The 24,750-nt window shown below is 52.5% G+C and overlaps 2 protein-coding genes across 2 annotated transcripts; one reads left to right on the forward strand and one right to left on the reverse strand.

Moving 5' to 3' along the window:
* Window positions 1-676: 676 nt before the first annotated feature.
* On the forward strand, window positions 677-1,630 carry LOC309452404 (olfactory receptor 14A16-like; the record flags this gene model as incomplete). The annotated part of the gene is made up of 1 exon (XM_082077035.1): window positions 677-1,630. Exon 1 carries the CDS (start codon window positions 836-838, stop codon window positions 1,628-1,630), a length of 795 nt encoding a protein of 264 aa, XP_081933161.1. The 5' UTR covers window positions 677-835.
* Window positions 1,631-12,273: 10,643 nt separating this feature from the next.
* On the reverse strand, window positions 12,274-13,271 carry LOC309452408 (olfactory receptor 14A16-like; the record flags this gene model as incomplete). The annotated part of the gene is made up of 1 exon (XM_082077039.1): window positions 12,274-13,271. The coding sequence occupies one exon, from the start codon at window positions 13,269-13,271 to the stop codon at window positions 12,315-12,317; it is 957 nt and encodes a 318-aa protein (XP_081933165.1). The 3' UTR covers window positions 12,274-12,314.
* Between the last annotated feature and the right edge of the window lie 11,479 nt (window positions 13,272-24,750).

The raw sequence follows: 24,750 nt of genomic DNA on the forward strand, positions 1-24,750 counted from the left end.
GCAGGGAGAGGGAGGTGGACCTGAAATGCTGGGGACAGGATTTAAAAACCTCTCTCATATCCTCTCCAACTCAGACACATTTCCCAGTGCAACCCCTGGTCTCCTCTCCTCCCCAGCAGACCCTCTGCCCCAAAGCCATGGGGTCCAGGTCACGAGTCTCCACCTCAGCAGCTGGACCTCCAGGTGAAGGGTTCCTGCAACGTGGTACTCAAAAAAGGTGCTAAAAGTACTTGCTCTACAGTGTCATTATGTGAGGGGCAGCAGCACAGCCGGGTCAGGAGAAGGTTCCACAGCATGCCCGTCTGCCTTTCTGTCCTTGCTTTATTTTCTGGTAGCACTGCAGTGTTCTTCCCTGTTTCTCCACCTCTCCCTGATTCTCTTGCTCTCTGGGGTTGGGGTGGGAATGTGGGTCAGTTTTTGTTCTGACACCAACTCAGGGGGTCTTGCCCAGAGGTGTGTTCATGGAAACCAGATGCCCAAGCTGCATTTTAAACTGTGATGAACTGTTTTTCTCACTTGGTAGAAAGAGAGAATGAGCGGAAACATCCCTCCATCAGGGAGGGGGTTTTCCGTGAGAAACGGCATGTTTATTTTCCTCAGAGAATTCTCCTCTAACTTGTTACTGCCTTTTCCTCCTTGCACAGGTCCTCATGCCCACCTGCAGCAACTGTCCAACAGCAGCTCCATCACCCAGTTCCTCCTCCTGCCGTTCACAGACACACGTGAGCTGCAGCTCTTGCACTTCTGGCTCTTCCTGGGCATCTACCTGGCTGCCCTCCTGGGCAACGGCCTCATCATCACCACCATAGCCTGGGACCAGCACCTGCACACCCCCATGTACTTCTTCCTGCTCAACCTCTCCCTCCTCGACCTGGGCTCCATCTCCACCATTCTCCTCAAGGCCATGGCCAATTCCGTCTGGGACACAAGGGCCATTTCTTTTCAAGGGTGTGTGGCACAGCTCTTTTTGTTTCTCTTCTTGATCACAGCAGAATATTTTCTTCTCACAGTCATGTCGTACGACCGCTACGTTGCCATCTGCAAACCCCTGCACTACGGGACCCTCCTGGGCAGCAGAGCTTGTGTCCACATGGCAGCAGCTGCCTGGGCCACTGGGTTTCTCAATGCTCTGCTGCACACGGCCAATACATTTTCACTGCCCCTGTGCAAGGGCAATGCCCTGGGCCAGTTCTTCTGTGAAATCCCCCAGATCCTCAAGCTCTCCTGCTCACACTCCTACCTCAGGGAACTTGGGCTTCTTTTGTTTACTCTCTTAGTAGTATTTGGGTGTTTTATTTTCATTATTTTCTCCTATGTGCAGATCTTCAGGGCCGTGCTGAGGATCCCCTCTGAGCAGGGACGGCACAAAGCCTTTTCCACCTGCCTCCCTCACCTGGCCGTGGTCTCCCTGTTTGTCAGCACTGGCATGTTTACCTGCCTGAAGCCCCGCTCCATCTCCTCCCCATGGCTGGACCTGGTGGTGTCTGTTCTGTACTCGGTGGTTCCTCCAGCAGTGAACCCCCTCATCTACAGCATGAGGAACCAGGAGCTCAAGGATGCCCTCTGGAAACTCATGGCTGGATTCTTCTCAAAGGCATTAAACTTCCCATCTCCTGCATATCACTCATGACATGACTCATGACAGGTCCAACCTGTCTTTTTTATATTTTGTAGTTGTAGATGATGGATTGGAGTTGGGGGAAGGCTTGTTTGGTCGTGGTTTTTTAAACTATGATAATATTGCCCACAGAGAAATGTCTTTAATCATCTCACTTCTAATTCTCTGTCCACATTTTTGGTTGGAGTCATAAACCCTGTAAATGAGAAGTCTTGCTCTCTGTGTATTTAAAGAAAATAAATGACTCTGCAGTGAACTGTTTGTCTGAGATCTTTCCACCTTTGTGAAGCTCAATACGAAGTGTCTGTGTGCGAAGATGGAGGAAACAGTTACAGCAGAGCAGCTCTGCCAGGCAGCACCAGCTTTGTTCTTTCCAGAGTCCTCTCTTTGTACTTCCGCACCCTCCTTCTCAGCCCTTGTGTTGGTGCAAGGCCTGAGTGCCCCCAAGGCTTGGTCACTGTCTTGCTGTGTGTCAGTCCTGTGACCAGGACAGGCGGTGGGCACTGCTGTGACAGACCTGACCTCAGAACAGCATCTCCATCAGCAAGGGCATCTCCTTAGCACAGTGCCTGAAGGTTTCTATCTTCTTCCAGAGCTGTTTTAAAGAACATACGTAAGGAATAGACTCACAAGATGCTCATTGCTTTGCTTGTTTCTTTGTGGGCTCAGTGTGATGACATCAGGGTCGCAGTGCAGCTTTTGAGGGAGTCAGGCTGGTTGCTCAGGTGTTGCTTGTTGGTGGCCAGCACCCACACAGATGGTGAATAAGGCAGGGTCCCTCTGAGCACCCTCCATGGCCACCTAAGAGCTTGTGTGGGACGTGGTCAGTGGCAGTGACCACCATCAGCTGGGGCTGCCTCGCAGCCTGACCAGTATGGCCCCACAGAGTCACCACAGCCCAGGCACCACAGCCCACTTGCTCTACAGAGCAAAACCCCCAGCTCAGGGCTGTGGGCAGCATGGGGACAGGGTGCAGGAATGGCAGCCAGGCCAGTGCGGATGTGCTCTCCTTGGGAAAAGGCTCTGTGGGGAGATGGGACATCCCAGGAGAAGAGCAGGGCACTGTTTGTGTGCAGACACAGAAAGAGAAACCCTTTGTCCGTGGGTGACAACTTGGGTCAGGCTGCGCTCTCCCTGGGGCAGCAGGAGCTGCCTGAAGAACCCTGGGGCCAGGACTTGGTGCTGTCCTGGGTATCGGGGCTGCCACGGGGACCTGAAGGATTCCTGGTATTGGGATATCCTGAGTGTGGCAGCCAGAGAGACACTGTCACTGACCTCTTTTTCCTCCATTTCATTCTACAGGGCCTGCCCAGATGGAGCTTCTCTGCTGGGCTGGGCTGGAAAGTGCCCCAGAGAGGGAAACACCAGTGAAAACTGAAGTGTGCGAGCATGCAGGGTGGGGGCACCAAACTGGGAGGAAGGGCTGACACACCAGAACACTTTGGTGTCATCCAGCGAGACCTGGACAGGTTGGAGGACTGAACAGAGGAGAACCTGAGGAAGTTCTACAAAGGCAAGTGCAGGGTCCTTCCCCTGGGGAGGAATAACCCCAGGCACCACTACAGGTTAGGGGCAGACCTGCAAGGCAGCTCTGTGGAGAAGGACTTGGGAGTTCTGGTTGAGAACAGGTTGACCATGAGTCAACAATGTGCCCTTGTGGCCATGAAGGCCAATGGTATCTGGGGTGTATTGCCAAGAATGTGACCAGCAGGTGAAGGGAGGTGAAGACTCCTCCTCTACTCTGCCCTGGTGAAGCTGCATTTGGAGTTACTGGGTCCAGTTCTGAGCTGCCCAGTTTAAGAAGGACAAGAAATTACTGGAGAAAGTGCAGCGGCGGGCTAAAAAGATGATGAGGGGTCTGGAGCATCTTTCTGATGAGGAGAGCCTGAGAGAGGGGGTTTGTTCAGCTGGAGAAGTTGAGAGGGGATCTTATCAATGTTTTTAAATATCTCAAGGGTGGGTGTCAAGAGGATGGACCAGACTCCTTTCAGTGGTGCCCAATGATAGAATGAGGGGCAACGGGCACAGGCTGAAGAACAGGAGGTTCCATCTGTATATGAGGATAAACTTCCTTATTTGGAGGGTGACAGAGCCCTGAAACAGGCTGCCCGGAGCAGGTGTGGAGTCTCCTTCTCTGGAGACATTCAAACCCACCTGGACATGATCCTGTGTGATCTACTCTAGGTGAACCTGCTTTAGCAGGTGAGTTGGACTGGATGATCTCCAGAGGTCTCTTCAACCCAAACAAGCCTGTGATTCTGTGGGGCACACAGCAGTGATCTCGCATGGCCAGGCCTGCTGGGAGAGACATGAAAGACCAGGAGAGCAGGGTCTGGTCTGTGCCCATGTTCCTGGACACGCTGTGGCAGCTGTCCCAAGGCGTTCGTCACAGATCAGCCCATTGCAACCACCATTTTGATTATTGTCCTCTCACCACACCTGAGAGAGGCTGTTTGTCCCTCCGTGGAAGGTCTCTGAATGACTAGTCAGAAGCCTGAGTGTGCACAGAGGGCAGATGGGAGCATGCACACAGTGTTTGTGGGGGGAAATGAGCCCAAATGAGCACAAATGCTTCAGCTATCACTGTGGAGGACATGGAGACCTGTGGGATGGGTCAAGGTCACTTCATGTTGAGAGTAACTTCCCCAAGAAACCACCTGAATGCAGCACTGGGATGTGCTTCCTTGAACCGAGGTCAGTGTGACCTCCCTGGAGACCTGCATCAGCTCCAGCACCCAGACCCAGCTGCTGCCCGGCTTTCTGAATGATGATGGCACCATCTCTGCTTGCAGCACTGTCACTACTATTTCCTGCAGCTCTTGCCTGTACTGAGTGCTGAGGTGTTGTGTTGTTGGTTTCTTTGTTTTCTGGTGGCCACATCCTGCAACCAGTGTTGTCCCTAAGCCACCCGCTTCATTTTGCAAGAGTCACAGGCTGGGCAGTCTGTCTCCAGAAGGCAGCTGCACCTTGGCTATGGGGATTTCTATCCCCTACAGTCATCGCTTCATCCTTGCCACAGATATAGTTTTCTGTTTGTATTATACAGCCATTTGTCCCCTTCCTGTTCACATGGGCATCCCATGAATGCATCACTGCTCTCTGCCCCAGTGTAGACAGGCACAAGGCCTTTTCCTCCTGGACCTATCACCTCACCAGTGCCACTGGTTTCTCCAGCACCCTCATCCTGGACTGTGGGATGCCCAGAACAGCCCTCCCAAGACAGTTTGACAAAGTCTTTTTTCTACACCTTCCCCACATCCCTGCTCAATCCCCTCATGTAAAGCTTAAGGACCAGAAAGGCTGAGTACAAGCGGGACATTGAGAAAAATGGTCAGGAAAGCTTTGAGGTGCACAGAGAGCCCATCAACATGGTGGCCTGCTGTTCTCTCTGAACAGGCCCAGAGGACCTGGACAGCATTTGCTGTGTCCCAGAAACTCGCCTGGAAGGTTGGGTTATGCAGAAAAGATTTGGTCTGGGAAGCGACAGACAGGGGCTGGTGGAACTGGCTGGTGTGACCGTGAGACGTCTCTCCAACACCTCAGAAAAGTCCTGGCTCTCAGGGAGGCTGCATGGTCCTCTGAGAAAGAAAATAGCAAAAATAACTTATCATATAATCATAGAATAATTGTGGTTGGAAGAGACCCTCAAGATCATAGAGTCCAACCGTAACCTAAATCTGGCACTAAACCAAGTCCCTAAGAACCTCTTCTGTATGTCTTTTAAACACCTTCAGTGATGGTGACTCCACAACCTCACTGGGCAGTCTGTTCCGTTGCTTCAAAACCCTTTCCCTGAAGAATTTTTTCCTCATATCCAATCTAAACCTTCCTGTGTGCAACTTGAGGCCATTTGCTCTTGTCCTATGACTTGTTACTTGGGAGAAGAGACCAACACCCACCATGATAAAACCTCCTTTCAGGTAGTTGTAGACAGCGACAAGGTCTCCCCTCAGCCTCCTGTTCTCAAGGCTGAACAGCCCCAGCTCCCTCAACCGCTCCTCGTAAGACTGGTGCTCCAGACCCTTCACCAGCCTTGTCACCCTCCTCTGAACTCTCTCCAGCACCTCAATGTCTTCCTTGCCATGAGGGGCCTAAAACTGACCCCAGGATTTAATGTGCAGCCTCACCAGTGCCCAGTACAAAGGGATGATCACTTCTCTAGTCCTGCTAAAGCTCTGATTGAATCAAGGCTTGAACACCTTGGTGTGACCCAGTTGGTGACAGGCTGGACTGCAGACTCCTGAGGTCCCTTCAACCTCAGTTCTCTCATGATCCCATTGTGATGTTGGGCTCTGTTTCAGACTGGAGCAGAGCAGGCGATGATGGGGCAGGATCCACCTGTGCTGTAGGTGACCATCTAAACCAACATCTCAGCCAGGGAACCAGCCAACACCTCAGTGTGACTCGCTCTGGGCAACGTTTGAGGAGTCCTGGGCAGGGAAGGTTCAGAGGGCATGGGGTGCTGTGCAAGACACAACATGATCTTGGCTTCATGCCTGCAGGCCCATCAGATGTCAGTTAATGTCAATGAAAATTAAAATAAGAAGAACTGAAGACAAATATCCAAAGCAAAGGAAGGTGTCAACATTTCTTTCTTTCTTTCTTTCTTTCTTTCTTTCTTTCTTTCTTTCTTTCTTTCTTTCTTTTTTACTTATTTACTTATTCATTAATATACTTACTGATTTATTTATTTATTTATTTGCTTATTTATTTATTTATTTAAAAGTCTTTGTAGGGGAGTCTCTTTTCTTTGAAAAGGAAAGAGTTCTCCATAACTGGGCATGGATTTAGGACATAAATGTCTTCAGCTCCAGGGACACAAAGACCTGGTGCCAGTGTAGATGCCCCGGGAACCCCTGCCCAGGCTCCACCTGCACTGCAAGGTGCTCTGGTCTCCCCAGGTCCTGTGTGAGAGATGCCAATCCCAAGCCAGCACCTCAGGTACACTGGGCCCCTGAAATGGCACTGGCTGTTTATGGTGAGACAGCTGCGGACTGATGTACTACGGGTAGGAGAAGAAATATTGGTCTTCCCTTGTACTTCTATTACCAACACTCTATGATTTCATCTCCCTCGTCATTCAGGAATTCCCACCTCTCCTGATTAAATGTCCCTGTCACAGGACAACTTTACAGCACTGTCTGGACATTTGCCCTTCCCAGTGCTCTCAGGTTTCTCCTGCACTTGCTCTTTGGTCATTCAGTGGCCTCTCAACTGTCTGGTTTCTGCTTTGAGCTTCAGGGAGTTACAAACTTGCCCCGTTCTTCAGAGCTCTAATTGACATGGCAGTCAACACGTTCACTGTGTTTATTTCTATCCTCTCCTGTCTCTCTGCCTAAACCAGTTCTTGTGTGGGTGTCCCTTGTGGATGCTGGTCCTCATCAGATCCAGCTTACACACACAGTGAGGAAAGTGTTTTACTGTTTATTAAACTGTGCAGTGTTTGCACAGGAGAGCAGGTGGAGCTGGTGCACAGGAGCTGCAGCATCTCCTGCAGAGCTCAGTGGAGAAGTCCGATGTAGGAAAAGTGATGCAATCTCTGGTGGCCAATGAGGGAACTGGCAGACTGGGGGTGGGGGTGGGGAGCCAGGTTGTCCATACAGTGTCCAGCCTCAAGGGACTGTTCTCCTGCCTGTCCAGATGTCTTCAGGAGACCCTCGGGATCAATGTCCAGTGTAGAATGCTGCTGTCACTTCTTGTATACACTGGAAAATGACAGAAAACAACCTTGAAATAATAAACCTCCTTCATTAAATCTTCTTTGAAATCTTCATCAGCAAGTGTCCCATTGAAACCTCTCCAGTTAGTTCTACAAGTCTGGAAGGTTTGAATGAAATTACAGACAGAAGCATTGCTCATTAGGGCTTTCTGTGTTTTAATGAGCCCCGTGACGTATTTGGTGCTGAGTCCATGAACCTCAGATACCAAGGACAGACTGAAGAATCTGCTCAAGAAGTCCAAGCCAGAAGCAAACTCCAAAGTACCTTGCAGCATTAATGGGCCCCACTGAGGGCTGTTACTGACAAAGCCTCCCCAGGGACTCATTAGAGCAGATAATTGGAGGCAGTGATTGCATCAGGCAAAGGCAAAGTGCAGCAGCTCTGATGCTGAGAAAGCCCTTGGTTTGTTTGATGAAGGACAATGGCCAAGCCTTGAGCCCCTGCTCCTGGGAAGGGAGATCCTGTCCCTCACGTGTGGCTCAGGGCTCTTCCTGGGGCTGTGGGGAGTGCGATGCCCAGTGCAGGACAATGGTGTGACACTCCCTGGGGGTGCAAGGAGGCAATGGGTGCCATGGCCATGACAACTATGTGTCTCCTCTTAGGCCTCGCTGGCAGGAACATCAGCCATAGCCAAGGGGACAAAGACCTTGGCACTTTCAGGGACATCCAGCCTTGCCAGCACCCTTGGCCATCTCCACCATGGTCCATCCTGCACTGTCCCAGGCCTGTGGCTCTTTCCCCACAGGCTGCAGACACCCTATGCGCTTCCCCACCTTGTTCTCACCCCAGTGTGTCCCCACCTGTGCTGCTGTCTCTCCATCCTCACCAGCTGTTCCTGGAAACACAAAGTCATGGCTGATCCAGAGTCCTTCTGAATGACCATAGCACTGTGCTCAGAGTGATATTTCTTTATCCTGAGCTCCACTCTGGGCCTCCAGAGGTGCAGTTTCTGGTGGCTTTCCTTTCTCATGCTGTTCCCTCTACCAAAAATAGTAAAATAAAATAAAATAAAAGGCGTCATCTTGGAAAGTGATTTTCAAGTTTTCTGAAGCTACTACTGCCCTTTCTTGTAATAGTTTTACCACAGCCACCAACTAAAACCATGAGAGCTGCTCACATCCTGCTCCCAGTCCCCAGGTGGGATAAGGGAGAGAACTGAATGGGAAGGGAGAAACTTGTGGGTTTAAAAAAAAAAAATAATAAGACAATAATAATAATAAAAGAACAACCTACTAATAATAATATACTTATAATATTTCTATTTACATAAAGTAAAATATATGATACTCAGTGCAATCCCGCACATAACTCCAGTTGTCCTGAAGAGGCAGCCCAAAAGAAGAGAGCACCCTGGTCCTGAAGAGCTGATCCCAGCAAGAGAACGTACAAGTGCAAAAGGCAGAGAGGCCCAAGGGCCAACTGAAAAACAGCAAAACATCATAAAACTGAACTAACTCTGAACTCCCAACAGAATGGAACTTCCGAACAGAGCTAAGCAAAGCAGCCGGAAAACCAAAACTAACGGGCTGGAAAAGGCATCTCCAGCTTTATACCAAGCATGACACTAATAGTAGAGAATAGCTTGTTGATTGACCTGGATGTCAATCAAGGTGCTGTCCTGTCTGTGCCCCCTCCTAACAATTTGCACCTGCAGCTGGACTCCAGAGAAGTCCTTGGTTTCACTGACAATACTCAAGGTAAGTTAAATAGAAATAGATAAATTAAATTAACAAAATATACTCAGTGCTATCCCCTGTGTAACTCCAGTCACACGGAGCAGCCAGTCCTGCAGAAGGGAGCACCTTGGTCCTGAACAGCCCATCCCAGCCAGAGAGAGCAAAAGGGCAACAGGCAGAAAGGCCCAAAGGCCAACTGCAAAATGGCAGAACAGCAAAAGGCCGAACTGACATCAAACTCCTGACAGAATGAAACTTCTGAATGGAACTGACCAAACCAGCCGGAAAACCCAAAGTAACGGATGTAACAAGCCCTAAAAGCCGACTCCAGATTTAGACTGAGCATGACGCTAATCATAGGGAATATTTCATTGATCAGCCTGCATGTCAATCCAGGTGCTGTCCTGTCTGTGTCCCCTCCTGCCAATCTGCATCCACAGCTGGATGGCCAAAGAAGTCCTTGGTTTCCCTGACAACAGCCAAGATATCAGTGAGTTCTGACATTCCTTTCATAGCAATTGGCAAACACTGTAAAGCTGCTAAAAGACAAAATGAACTCTATCCCAGGGAAGAAACAGTGTTATCTCAATATTCTCATAGTAAATCTAAACAAAAGACTGTACTGGCTGTGAAGGAGAGAGGTTCAAAATGCATGAAAAAAATTAACTCAATTTCAGTAAAAAAAGCACGTTTCCTCAGGCTCCACTTCACCAGGCTAAAGAAGTTTGGTTGTCTCAACATCTCCACACATGACCCAGACTTTCTCTGGCCACATGGCAGCTCCTCCCGTTCCTCCAGAATGGGGAACCTCACACTGGGACACACGGCTCCAGATGTGACCACACCAGTGCTGAGTCACGATGGACAATAACTGCCCTTGTCTGGGTGGCCACGCTCCTCCCAGTGCAGCCCAATGTGCTCATGGGCATGTTCCTGTTTAGCACCAGTGAGAACTGGCTGAACATCCAGGCTCAGAGGGTTGTGACCAGTGGCACGAAGCCCAGCAGGAGGTACCATGAGGAGCACTGAAGGACACCATATCCCCACTCAACATCTCCTCCCCTCTTGGGTCCCTGGAATCACCTCAGTGACAAGGGGGAGAGCACTGCCTGTATGGGTGGAGGAGATGGGGTCTGGTATGAGGGTCCAGGGGCAGTTTCTCCTGGTTGTTCATGCAGCAGCAAGCTGGGCTGGATATTTGGAGAGAGGAACTCTTTCTAAGTGCTTCCAATGGGCATGGGAATGGTCTATAGTTTCCTGCACGCTGCCTTTTCTGGTGGAGATCACAGAGGCTGCCAGCCCTTTAGAGGACCCAGGACAAGCCTTGTCCTTCCTGTGGTCACAGCTGGGCCCCAGTTCTCCAGCTCGGCCCCATCTCAGGAGCCTTGTCCTGTGGTGACTTCTCGGGTAAGGTTGACAAGAGGGGTGCATAAGTTTGTCTTAAGGACACGTGATGAGCACCAGGACTGAAGTACCAGAGCATAAGGACTGGCATTTCTCTCTCTGGTGCTCCTGGCCCCATCCTGTGCTCCCCACAGGGCCCCAACCTGGCACTGATGCTCTGCAGAGCAGGTTGGCTGCAGAACCATGGGGTGACTGCACACTGGTTGTGCTGCTCAGTGAGGGACACAGATGCAACTGGATGGGCTGCACTGTCACTGAGTTCTTTCCTGGGGGTCTAAAGCTCTGGAATGGGTCCAGAGCATTTCTTGGGACTCATTGGATTTTCCGCTCATTTCAGTTCAGCAATGCCTTCCTTGCCCTCAGGTTCCCGGAAACTGGTGCAGGAAGACGCTGCCTATCCCCTTCCCAGGGACAGAGGTAGGCTGACCAGCCCTTAATTCTTCAAATCCTCCTTCAGGCCCTTCTTGAAGATGGGCTTGACATCTTCCTTCCTCAAGGACCTCAGAACTTCTCTGATTCTGCTGTCACTTTTGAAAGCACAATCCAGAATCATGGGCAAGGGTGATGTAGCAGACAGGAGCACTTGCAATGAGCCGTCCCAGCAGCTGAGATGAATGTCACTGGGCCACTGGGGATTGTTCCTGGAGTCACACACAGAAATGCCAGGGTTCCATCAGAGCTGGCCTCGTGGACTCCTTATGCACCCAGGGATGTTCAGAGACAGAGTCTGTCCCTTTTACTCACAGAGACAGGAGTCACATTGTACCTCTGGCCTCCTGTTGCTACCCCAAAGGGATGGGAGGCACCTCAGCCCCACATCATGAGAAATGGACACGGGGACCTCAGTCCAAGGAAGAAGATCCCAGTGGGTGGTTTTCCGTGGGCTGTTACTCCCAATGTGAAGTGACCTCGAGACACTGTCTGTCCCGCAGGCGTTCATGGAAGTCCCAGGAGTAGCTGATGGCGTTTCTGCTCACTCAGGTTCATGCCATCTCATGCACATGATGTGCATGCTTGCATCTCATATGTACAATGCAAACATGGACTGCTGACCTGCTCATTCAGTGTCCCTCCATGGAGGGAAGAACAACGTCTGTGAGCTGGGGAGAGAGGCCAGTGCTGGAAATGGTGGTAGTGAGGGGCCAGTCCATGATGATGCCCTGGGGCAGATGCTGAAGTGTTTCCAGTGAACAGGGGCACAGCAGAGCCCCTGCTTTGCTGGTCCTGCAGGTCTCTGGCAGGAGCCTGGCTGTGAAAGGACACTGCTGTGTGCCAGCCCTGCACACACACACTGTTCAGCTGCACACTGATGTTTCATCTGTGACCACTTCTGTAGGAATAAGCTTGAGAGAAACTTTGCAAGATATAAACCATCATGCACTGCCCAAAGAAGATCATTTTTCCTTGTGCAAGTATTGTTACTGAGGCCAGCTCTGTCACAGCAGTGCCCATTGCCTGTCCCTGCCTGCGCTCACAGGACTGACACACAGCAGGACGGTGACCAAGCTGCCAGAGCACTCAGGCCTTGCACCAACACAAGGGATGAGAAGGAGAGTGTGGAGTGGAACCAGAACAGCTCTGGAAGAACAAGCGCTGGTGCTCCCTGACAGGGCTGCCATGATGGACTCTTTTCCCTTCCACCCATCACGGGAACCATCCCTGAAGCTCTAAAAAGGCCTTGCAGGAAGGTTATAGTGAAAAACGAGTCACTAAAGAGGCCTTTATTTTGTTTAAAGACAAGGAGAGCACAGCTCCTCATTTAAACAACCAGTGACTATAAAAGAAAAGCAGACAGAGAATTAGGAAAGCGGACGACAACATTATCACAATAAAAACCCTACTAACAAAAACAGACAATCCAGATGACAGGCTGGGTCTGTAGTTACATTGAAACAACTATGCAGAAGCAGATGAGCAGTTTATTGATTCAGAAAACCATCCAGTCATCAGTTTCCTCAGGGCATCCTTGAGCTCCTGGTTCCTCATGCTGTAGATGAGGGGGTTCACTGCTGGAGGCACCACCGAGTACAGAACAGACACCATCAGGTCCAGGAATGGGGAGGAAATGGATGAGGGTTTCAGGTAGGCAAGCATGGCAGTGCTGATGAACAGGGAGACCACGGCCAGGTGAGGGAGGCAGGTGGAAAAGGCTTTGTGCCGTCCCTGCTCAGAGGGGATCCTCAGCACGGCCCTCAAGATCTGCACATAGGACACCACAATGAACACAAAACACATAAAAGCTAAACAGGCACTGACCACAAGAAGCCCAAGTTCCCTGAGGTAGGAGTGTGAGCAGGAGAGCTTGAGGATCTGGGGGATTTCACAGAAGAACTGGCCCAAGGCATTGCCCTTGCACAGGGGCAGTGAAAATGTATTGGCCGTGTGCAGCAGAGCATTGAGAAACCCAGTGGCCCAGGCAGCTGCTGCCATGTGGACACAAGCTCTGCTGCCCAGGAGGGTCCCGTAGTGCAGGGGTTTGCAGATGGCAACGTAGCGGTCGTAGGACATGACGGTGAGGAGATAAAACTCTGCTGAAATGAAAAACAAAGACAGAAAGACCTGTGCAGCACATCCTGAGTATGAGATGGCCCTGGTGTCCCAGAGGGAGTTTGCCATGGACTTGGGTACAATGGTGGAAATGGAGCCCAGGTCGAGGAGGGCGAGGTTGAGCAGGAAGAAGTACATGGGGGTGTGGAGGTGCTGGTCCCAGGCTATGGTGGTGATGATGAGGCCGTTGCCCAGGAGGGCAGCCAGGTAGATGCCCAGGAAGAGCCAGAAGTGCAAGAGCTGCAGCTCCCGTGTGTCTGTGAATGGCAGGAGGAGGAACTGGGTGATGGAGCTGCTGTTGGACATTGGCTGCCTGTGGGCATGAGGACCTGTGCAAGGAGGAAAAGGCAGTGACAAGTTAGGGGAGAGTTCTCTGGGGAAAATATCATGTTGTTTCTCATGGAAAATCCCCTCCCTCATAGAGGGATGTTTCTGCTCAGTCTCTCTTTCTACCAAGTGAGAAAAATAGTTCATCACAGTTTAAAATGCATCTTGGACATCTGGTTTCCATGAACACACCTCTGGGGCAAGACCCCTTGAGTTGATGTCGGAACCAAAACTGACCCACAGTGCCACCCCAACCCCACAGAGGGCAAGAGCACCAGGGACAGGTGGAGAAACAGGTAAGAACACTGAAGTGCTACCAGAAAATAAAGCAAGGACAGAAAGGCAGACGGGCATGCTGTGGAACCTTCTCCTGACCCGGCTGTGCTGCTGCCACTCACATAGTGACACTGTAGAGCAAGTACTTTTAGCACCTTACTTGAGTACCACATTCCAGGAGCCCTTCACCTGGAGGTCCAGCTGCAGAGGTGGAGACTCGTGACCCGGACCCCATGGCTTTGGGGCAGAGGGTCTGCTGGGGAGGAGAGGAGACCAGGGGTTGCACTGGGAAATGTGTCTGAACTGCGGGGGATGGCAGGGGGGTCCTGAATCCCTTTCCCAGCATTTCTGGTCCATCTCCCTCTCCCTGCCCATGTCTGTGCTGCCTGCAGCTGTGTCTCTGTCCCTGGTCTGCTCCCTGTCAGTGTCACAGACCCCGTCCCACCCGCTGTGTGCTCAGCTCTGTCCTGCTCACACCTCCTGGCACTGCCCAGGGGCAGCTCTGTGTGTGCAGGGGCTCAGGAGCAGCTCAGACACGTCCTAACGAGAACTGGGGTCTCAGTGTGTTCTCCAACGAGAGAAACAAATCCCCATCTCCCACTGCACAGCCAGTGGAAAACTAAAAGCACAGACTCCTTCCCTTGTGGCTGTTCCTGTCTTGATGTCCTTGTTCAGAAGGACCCTCTGCCATGTCTGTTGGGTTGATCTGGAGCTCTGAGCAGCCCTGACCCACACAGCCCCCTTCAACCCCACAAGCTCCCTGCCTGCCCTGCCGGGGGTCGCTCCTTCCCCCCACAGCTGCTGCCATGGGATCTCCCGGGCAGGCTGAACGCTGACCCTGGCAGGCGGCAGAGTCCCTGCCCGGCACAGCCCTGGGGTGCAGGGACCCTGCTCTGCAGGACAGCCCTGGGCACCCCTGGGTGCTCACCCGGCTTCACAGCTGTTCAACATGGCCTGACAAAGAGCCCCGTCCTTACAGATCCCACAAGCTGTGCCATTGCCAGTTTTAGGAGATGCCTCCAGGAGCTACAGCTGCACTGCCCTGCACCAGAGACTTACCATGGCAAGGGCTGCAAATGTTTCTCCTCCAGTGAGCTCTCAGTCATCCTCCCAGTCCTGACCACCTTTAATCTCTCTCTGCCTTGCTCGTCTCCTGAGATCCCCAGGCAGAGCCCTCAGCCCTGCTGTGTGTGCAGAGGAGCAGCTCCTGGGCAGAGCTGTCTCTCTGCAGCGCTGCCACTGCCATGAGCTCCCTGTGTCCCAGGAGCCCAGCCCAGCTCAGCAGCACAGGAGCAGCCCCAGGCGCTTTAATGACCCCTCTGGTGGGTTTGGTGCTGAGTCCATGGACCTCAGACCCTGGAGGAAGTTGAAGAAACTTCTCAAGAAGTCAGATTCAGATTCAAACTCCAAAGTTTCTTGTACTGTTAATGGGTCCCACTGAGGGAACCTACTGAGAAACAGTATCCAGGTTTGGTTAGAGAAGAAAACTGGAGGTCAGGAAAAGCAAAGGAAAGATATCTCTGATGCTGAGGAAACCTGGTTGTGTTTCTTTAACCAAAAGCCAAGCCCTGACCTTGTACCCTAGAAAGTCAGATCGTGTCCCTCCCACGTTGCCCAGGGCCCTTCCTGGGTAGTGTGATGTGGGGCTGTGCAAGGTCAAGGGCAGGACTATGGTCCCACACCTCCCAGGTTCCTGCCTGGGTACAAGGAGGCCATGAGGCCCCTGTGCTGCAAGGACAAGGTGTCTCCTCACAGGCATCAGAGGTGGAGACAACAGCCATAGCCAAGGGGAGAAGGAGCTCACATCTCGTGGGGGCTTTCAGCCTCTTTACATCCCGTGATCATCTCCACGACAGCCTGTTCTGTGCTGTGGCATCCCCTGCACCTCTTTCCCTGCAGGCTGGAGACATCACCCCTGCTGCCCACCTTGCTCTTGTCTGAGCACCTTCCTTCCTTTGCTGAGATCTCTCCATCCTCCCCAGCTGGTCCTTGAAGCACAAAGCCTTGGGCTGATGCAGACTCCCTCTGCTGACCTGCTCCACCACAGCACTGCCCTTCCACTCACATTCTTTTCTGCTCATGTCCAGCCTGGACCTCCCCAGCTGCACTTTGGGCCATTATTTCTTTCTCAAGCTCTTTCCCACTATGCAGAAAACCTCCATCACCTCTGAAGCCGCCCTTCAAGCACTCTCAGGCTACTCCTGCACTGCTGCATCCTCCCCAGTGCTGCTGGGCCAAAGCAGCAGAGTAATGTTACAGTGGTTGGTAGATGGAAAGTTAGGGCTGAAATTGGGCAACAGGAGAGTGAGCAAGCTCTTCTGTCCCCAAGGACAGAGAGAAACAGGGCTGGGAATGACAAACCCGGAAGGAAACGTGTGGTTTTTCAGTGGTGTCTCTGCTGCCCCTGAGGTATTTGGGCAGACGTGTCACTGATCCCTAGGAATGACAAGGTGCTGCTGACAGGCCCAGTGTGCCAGTGGTTTGTCTGTTCCTTGATTGTGTTATCAAGAGGGTGAGAACAGGGTGGTGAAAAGAGAGAAAGGAATTTTGCCAGTGTAGCTATACCCATGGACACCCCGGTGTGATGCGCTTCCTATTCATTGGCTGCCCTACATCTACTGGATAGAGAAGGGACAGATCTTGTGACGCTTCTGAGGTGGGAACGAGTTTCTTGCACAAAGGCACCGAATCTGTCTGCAGTGCTGTCTGTGTGCCTGTCCCACACCCACCGTGAATAGGGATGGCTGCCCTGGACAGGACCATCTCTGTCCCTCCCAATGCATGTGGGGGTGTGTGAGAGCCTTGGCACCTCACGTAAAATCGCAGGCCTATAACTCACATTAAAGGGAATAACTGTCTTGAATTCGATTTGTCAATAGAATTATAGAATAATTTCAGCTCTAAGAGACCCTCAGGATCATTGAGTCCAACCATAACCCAACTCTAGCACTAAACCATGTCCCTAAGAAATCCATCTAAACATCCTTTAAACCCCTCCAGGGATGGTGACTCCACCACTTCCCTGGGCAGCCTGTTCCACTGCTTCACCACCTTTTCCATGAACAAATGTCTCCTAATATCCGATCTGAACCTTCCCTGGCACAACTTGAGGCTATTTCCTCTTGTCCTATCACTTGCTACTTGGGAGAAGAGACCAACACCCACCATGCTACAACTTCCTTTCATGTAGTTGTACAGACTGATAAGGTCTCCCCTCAGTCACCTGGGCACACGTTGCCTCATGTTCAGTTGCTGTCAACCAACACCCCCAGATCACTCTCTGCCAGGCAGCTTTCCAGCTACTCTTCCTGAGCCTGTAGCAGTTGTTGTGACCCAAGTGAAGGACCCGTGCATGGCCGTGTTAAACCTCAGACCAACAATCCAGCTCATCTGGATCCCTCTGCATGGCCTTCCCACCCTCCAGCAGATCAACACTCACACCCAACTTGGTGTCATCTGAAAACTTACTAAGAGTGCACTCGATCCCCTCATCCAGATCATTGATAAAGAGATTAAACAAAATTGACCCCAATACTGAGACCTGGGGACACCACTCATGACCGGCAACCAATTGGATTTGGCTCCATTCACCACAACTCTTTGGGCCTGGCCTTCCAGCCAGTTCTTTATCCATCGCAGATACACCATCCAGGCCATGAGCTGCAGCTTCTCCAGGAGATGCTGTGGGATACGGTGTCAAAGGCTTTGCTGAAGTCTGCCCTTGAAGGCCAAAGTAGCAGTTCTGCTGACCACCCTTCTAACTTCTCCAAGGATAATCAACTCAATAATTTCATGATCACTACACTCAAGGGGACCTCCAATGAGCCCTTCTCTATTTACAACAACAGATCCAGTGGGGCTCCTTCCCTGGTCTGCTCACTGACCAGCTGTGTCAGGATTGTCTTCCATACACTCCAGGAGCCTCTTAGACTGCTTCCTCTCTGCCATGTTGTACTTCCAGCAGACACCTGGTAGGCTGAAGTCCCCCATAAGAACAAGGGCTGCTGATCGGGAGGATTCTCACAGCTGTCTGTAAAATATTTCATCTGCCTGTTCATCCTGGTTGGGTGGCTTGTAACAGACCATCCCCTAGGATGTCTGCTTTGTTGCCCTTCCCATTGATTCTTACGCATGGACACTCAACCCTATAATCACCCACATAAAGTTCCAAACAATCAAAACCCTCCCTAACATACATGGCTACCCCACCTCCTCTCCTTCCTCGCCTGTCCCTTCTGAACAGTTTATATCCACCCATTGCAGCGCTCCAGTTCTGAGAGTCATCCCACCATGTTTCTGTGATGACAATTAAATCACAGCTTTTCTGCCTCACAAGAGCTTCCAGCTCCTCCTGTTTGTTGCCTGATCTGTGTGCATTCGTACAGATGCACTTCAGCTGGGCCATTGATTGCACTGGGTCAGCAGACCGAAGGGCATCTTTAGCACTGCCCTCAGATGCCAGCATGTCGCCCTTGGCTGTGCCTCTGCCACATCTGGTTTCATCCCCTCCCCTTCAAATCTAGTTTAAATCCCTCTCAATAAGTTCTGCTAATTTAATGTGGGGTCAATGGGGGGCAATGGGGTCAATTAAGAGCAATGGGAGTCAATGGGGGTCAATGGGGGTCAATGGGAGTCAGTGGAAATCAATAGGGGTCAATGGGGGTCAATGAGAGTCGATGGGGGGCAATGGGAGTCAATGGGGATCAATGGGGATCAATGGGGGTCAATGAGAGTCGATGGGGGGCAATGGGGGTCAATGGGAGTCAACGGGAGTCAATGGGGATCAATGGAGGTCAATGGGGGTCAATGGGAGTCAATGGGAGTCAATGGGGATCAATGGGCATCAATGGGGGCCAGTGAGAGTCAACGGGAGTCAGTGGGGATCAATGGGAGTCAATGGGAGTCAATGGGGATCAATGGGGATCAATTCGAGTCAATGGGAGTCAATGGTGGTCAATGGCGGTCAATGGGACTCAACGGGAGGCAATGGGGATCAATGGGGATCAATGGGAGTCAATGGGGATTAATGACGGTCAATGGGAGCCAATGGGAGTCAATGGGGATCAGTGGAGATCAACGCGGGTCAGTGGGAGTCAATGGGGATCAATGGGGGTCAATGGGGCGGTCAATGGTCCATAAAATAAGACTAAGAATCACTTTTTTGTGGTAGTTTTGTAACACCGTCTGAACTTTGGTCAACCAGAGGAAGAGTGGTTGACAGAGTCTGTTTGCTGAGAGCAACGTGTTCCTGTACCTTTCCCTCTTTCTGTGGTGAAGGATTCCTTCCCTTGCAGAGAGGACTGCGAGACCTGCGCCTGTCAGGTGGGACTTTGCCTCCAAACGAGGTGCAGCCTCGTCCATTGTGACATCAGCCACTGCCGTTGATGTCACAAAGCAGCATCAGCGCTGAGGTCGGCACAGCAGGGTATAAGACCAGGGGTCTCCCTGCGCCTCGGTCACTCTTGATCTTGAGGGAACTGAGATCACAGAGTTTCTGGCTCACTCCTGAGCGAGCGAGATGCTTGTTACCTGCACCTCAGCAGGTACCAAGGGACAACCAGAGAAGGTTCAAGGTCTGAACGGGTATGTTTGAAAACTCCTCCTCCCCTTTCCCTAGGTGTGTTTTCCACCTCATCAGCTGGGTGGGTGGAGGGTGGACAGGAGAGGAACACGAGGGCAGCCTGGGAGCTGGGTCTGGAGCTGCTGGAAGGCAGCAGCCGCCTTTCAGTCTCTTCATGAATGCGAGGGCTGGGCCCAGAAAGCCTTTGATCTCTGCAGAATGAGGGACAGGTCCATTTTGGATGGGACAGAGAGAGTCCCAGGGGTGGCCCAGACACAGCCTGCCGCGGTAATTGTGAGAGCTCAGCTCCGTCCTGTATTGTGCTCTGCAGGGTGGGTTCTGTCCCTGAGCCTGCTTGGTTTTCCTCTCCACGGGGACCAGAAGGACACCAGCGTGTCCTCTGTTGGCCGTGGGTCTGACTCGTGTTCCTGACAGAGGAGGTTTCCTTGGGAAACCTGTTCAGCTCCTCACCAGGGCTCTGCCTCAGGAAAGGGGCTCAGGATCCTCAGAGGGGTGCAAGGAGTTCTCTAGGAGAACAAAAGGGATTGTTTATTCCTGATGAGTGTCGCTGTGAGCCTGTTGAGAGCCTCCTGGAACAGGCAGGAGGAATTTCCCCCTTGCAGAGCGGTGTGTGCTGTGTCTTGGCAGATCAGGCTCAGGGCAGCAGGGCCCAGACACCAGAGTTTCTTTGGCGCTTCCTTGGTTGCCCGTTGCTTGCCAGCACGCATTGACATTCAGCCACCCTCCCTCTTTCCAGTCTGCATTTGTCTGCAGTTCTGCCAAGAGAAGGGCCAGAGATAACCCGGCTGCTAAAGAAACGCTGCGAGAGGGGAGACACACACCCCCTGGCAGCTGTTGGACTGTAGGGGCACAGGCTGAACCTTCTCTTGAGAGGGTGGAGAACAGGAGCAGCACAAGTGTCCATCGGATGCTGGGCAGGAGAAACAGCCGTTTGTTGCGTCCTTCCATTTCCAGAGAATCCCTCTCCAGCCCCACAGATGTGAAGTTTGGACACAAGTCCTGTTGCAACTCCTGCTCTTAGTCCAGAGTCAACCTTGAGCCCTTTGTCCCTAAGGAAACAATCTTTGCCGTGACAAATCCCCCACTGGTGCAGCTGGTGACACCTCCAGCAGTGACTGGAGCTGGTGCAGGACCAAGCCAATGCACACGGCAGGAACGCCAGGCTCCAGGGCTGCAGTCCCTGCTGCTGCTCTCCAGTCTGCTGCTGATCTGCACGGGAACCGCCAGCTTCACCAGCCTTTTCTTTATCTGCTCTGCAGGACGATGAAGGCTCTCAAGGCAACGACCCTTGTGCTGCTTCTCGGTCTATTCTCTTTCGGTGAGTCTCTGCAGATCTCCGACCTGAGGACGGTGCTTTAGGAGGCACTCGGGGCTCCATCCTGCCCTGTTCCGCTTCCCCCGCTGTGAGCAGAGGAGCTCAGCCAAGAGCAGAAAGTCCCCACAGAGCTGTGCCGGTCCCTGCTCCAGCGGGATGGGTGTGGGTGAGGAAGGGCTGAGTTGCCTTCCCCAGGAGGGCTGAGCCAGTTCCCTTCAGCCCAGGGAGAGGCCGTGGCTGAGCTCTCCTGCCCCAGGGGCTGAGAATCTTCTGCAGGACAAGGAGCACAGTCCAGGGCAGGGAATGTCCATCTATTGCGGAGCCCGTACGCCATGATGGCCACTGTCAAAGGCAGCAAGAGGAGAGACAACCATGGCACTTGGGAGAGACACAGAAAGGGGAGCGGGCAGCCCGAGGCATAGCCCAGCCTTAGACCGAGTTCTAAGCTCTGGTGTGTGTCTGACAGGTGTTTACCATGTGGGACAACTTGGCGCCTTAACCTGGAGCACCAGTACAGAATTGGGAGACCTCAGCGAAGCCCTGTCCCTGCCCATTCAGCTCCATAAGCTCCAGGAACAGCTTTACCATCTGCGCTGGAGCACAAAGGATGTCACTGAGCGGGCTCTGCAGGAAGGACTGAAGCAGGCAAAGCTCCCAGGCTTTACCGGATGGGTAAGGGCACAAGGCAGAAGGATCTGCTCAGGGGTTTTATCCTCCGTCCGCACGTATCCTACTCCATTCCTGTCACAGCCAACAGGCTGGTGCTGCTGGAACAAGTGCTGCCATGGCCACACTCCCTTTTCCTGTTGCTCCACACTTCCTTATGGGGAAGAGAGAGCGTGACGGGAATGACAGCTGTCTGAGTCGGACCTTCCTCTGCGCCCAGATCTCGGGTCCCCCTCAAGGGAGGGCTGGAAAGAAAGAATGGTCTCAGAGGTCCAGAGTCAAGCCGGGCCTATCTCATGCCCAGAAGGCTTGTCTGTCCGTGCTGCCTGGCCTGGGGCCTCTGCACAGGAACAGCCCCTTCCCGCAGCTCCAGCATTCAGAGCACTGCAGTGAGCAGCCCCCCCTTTCTGATCCCGACAATCACAGCAGAGCAAACCTGGGAGGCTTCCAGGCAGTGTGGGCGTTCCCTCCATCTGAAACGGGCCTTGTCCCCGCTCACCTTGGCTGGCCTTGCAGGGTCCTGCTTGCCCCGGTCCTTCTCCTTCCAACAGGCGCTCTCCTTTGTGTTCCCTCCCAGGCTGTGCACGAGATCATTAATCAAGCTTTGGAGAAGCTGGAGGAAATCCAGGTCCCGATGCCGGATTATGCCCTGAAATCAGCAGGTATTGTGAGATTGTACAAACAAACCAGTTCCAAAGCGCCTCCTGTCCAGATTGACAAGATGGGCATTGGAACGTGCCCAGGGGCAGGAGAGAAGGGGTGAGAAGTCACGGGTCACCTCATGCCCTAAAAGTGCCCCCACTGACAGAGCCTGTAACAGGCCAGACCCCATGGGAAGCACAGGAAGGCTGGTTCACATTCTTGCCTATTTCCACGGCCAAATCCGACAGTTTGATGACTCCCTGCCGTGTGTTCCAGAGGGGTCGTGCCAGCAAGACAGAGGAGAACCCACTGTAGGACATGGATGACAACTGAGAAGCCTTTTCTAAGTCAACAGTGCAATATTTCTCCTGACACTGCCTGATGATCATGCTCGTGTTTGAATTTCCAGGGGCAGCCGTCATTCAGTCCAAGACTTCTCCATCACTCCGGGATGCCAAAGCAAAAGTCTTCCTGTATTCCCTGCCATTGATGGATTACATGAGGTCTCCTGAGCTGATTCTGGAGGTAGGAGCACCAAGAAGCAGTAACACAAAGGCTGGGAGAATGAACCACACACGCTGCTCCGAGCGTCCTTCCCACCTGTCTTTGCTCCTCGAAGCTTCTTCTCCTGCCCCTTCCCGCATGGACCTGCTCTCCTCCTGTGTCTCCCTGCTGAGTGTTTCTTGTCCTTTCAGCCGGACAATCATCCTGGCAACTGCTGGCCCTTCCCAGGGAGTCAGGGACACGTGTTCATCAAGCTGTCCATGCCGGTCGTTCCCAGAGCCGTCACCATGGCCCATGTCTCAGGGACAGCGTTCCACGGAGAAAGCATCTCCGGAGCTCCCAAGGACTTTGCTGTCTATGTAAGTGATTTCTCTGGAGTTGGGAGCTGGGGGTTCCACAGCATTTCTGAGCAGGGAATGAAGCTGGGTCAAAGATTCTGGTGGCCTGAAGCTTCCTCCTGTCTCAGAACAAACAGGCTCCTTGGTGCTGCTTCCTTCCCATTGTATTCCTCTTTTATTCAATGTACCACTCAAAAAAAAAATCTCCTGGGGCAAGCTGCTACTCCAGGAGCCACAGGGAAAAGGAGCTGGACAGTGCATGGTCCTAAACCTTCTTGTCTTCCAGTCCCAGTGCATTTGTGATCCTCAGGTCACCTCCCTCTCACTGGGAGCGTCTGCTCCTTTTCTGACAGGCAGCCTGGACTCGCTGAGTGGGCAAGTGTGATGTGCTGCCCACCTGCAGCTCTTCGTCTTGTCCTGTGCTCATGGTCCTTGGACTCCGTAGCTGAAATAACCCCGTACTTCACCGGCTGAAGTTCAGTCTCCCATGGTGCACCAGACGCTCTGTTTTCTCCACCCATCTTTCTGTAGGGCTTCAAGGAACAACACGAGGAGCAGGGAACGTTCCTGGGACAGTTCACTTTCCTGGCGGCGCTGAATCCCAGTCAGACCTTCCAGCTGAAGGTATGGGGACACAGAGGGAGGAGAACTGCAGGAGAGGAGGAGAAATGCGGCTGGATGGGGAGAGGCTTCCCTGCCAAAGGGTACAGGCAGCCCTGTCCTTGAGCAAGTGCCACGCTGCCTTTCTTCTGCTTTAACTTCCTGGTGGTGATGGCTGCACTGCCGTCTTCTCTTTCATTTTGGGGTTAAACTTCAGTGCTTAGAAGCGCCACAGTTGAAGCTGGAATCAGCTTGACTGTCTGGACCCCAAGTGTGCACAAGCAGCCACATCCCGTAGGATGCAGGACTGCTGGTCTGCCAGTTAGACACAGAAATACTGGGCTTCCTGAGGGTTCTGTTGGTGCTGGCAGTGAGCAGTGACAGGGAGGCCATTCTGTTTCCGTGGCTTTCTAGAGAAGGCAACGAGACATTATACTGACCCCAGCACTGGGTCTTCTGCCTGTGGAAGCCTGTGCCCCAAAGCAGGCGAGAGCTTTCCAGTGTATTTGCTGAGGCACCTGGTCGCTGTTGCTTCCTTGGCTGTTCTCATGGCCCAATGAGGGAACATCTGGACCACGACAGGTCAAAGCCCCGCGGGGCAGCAGGAAGGAAGCTGCTGATCGAGGCCGTCGCTGCGGCACTTCTGTCAGTGCTCACGGGCCAGAGAGGAAAAGGCGACTCGTTTCTTCTTGTCCTTGCAGAACGAGCTCCCTGGGGTCGTGAATTACATCAGGCTGCAAGTGCTGAGCAACTGGGGCCACCCGGACTACACCTGCCTGTATCGGTTCAGGGTGCACGGTGATCCGCCCAGAGATGGGGGAGATGTTCCTGTTTCTTCTATCAATAAATTCCATTAATGTTCACCCAGTCGAGTTCCCGTCTGCTTTGCCTGTGATGCTGCCTGGTCCTCCCTGAGCTCACTGGAGCTCCCTGTCCTGCTCTAAACCCACCAGCTTATGGGAGACCTCAGGAGTACACAGCAAGGTTTTCCTAATTAAAAGAAACAGGAAAACTCGGTAACAAATCTGCAGAAAGCCTGACATCCACACTCTTGCTGCGACACAGGAACATCAGCAAGGCCCTGCCTGGACACCAAAGACTGAATTAATGGACAGGTTTCCTGTGCAGGAAGCAACTAAGGATCGACTGAGTAGAACCATCTGTTGTTACCTGTTTTCACAAGAGGCACATGCTGCTTCAGCTGCCATCTGTCAGTCTGTTGCTGATGAGAAAATGGAAGCGTGTTTTTTTGTAAGAAGGAAACCTTAATTCGAAAGTTGGTTCATGGACTTTTTTGCCTCTCTGGGCATGTATGGACTTAATAGCCCAGGAACCGTTACAGAGTGATTAGCAAAGCAACCCCAGGACACTTAAAGATCCCATACCCACACCGGTCTGTCCTTCCTTTTGACCCCAGCTCCCCAAGGCAGGAGCAGGCAGGGCAGTTGTGCGCTCGGGCCGCACCAGGGAGGAGAGAGCAGGACCAGCGCTTGGCAGCCGGGGCTGGGAACAGCAGTTTGTGCTCTGAGCTGGGGC

Source organism: Streptopelia decaocto (assembly GCF_964273445.1).
Source record: "Streptopelia decaocto genome assembly, contig: HAP1_SCAFFOLD_107, whole genome shotgun sequence".
NCBI lineage: Eukaryota > Metazoa > Chordata > Aves > Columbiformes > Columbidae > Streptopelia > Streptopelia decaocto.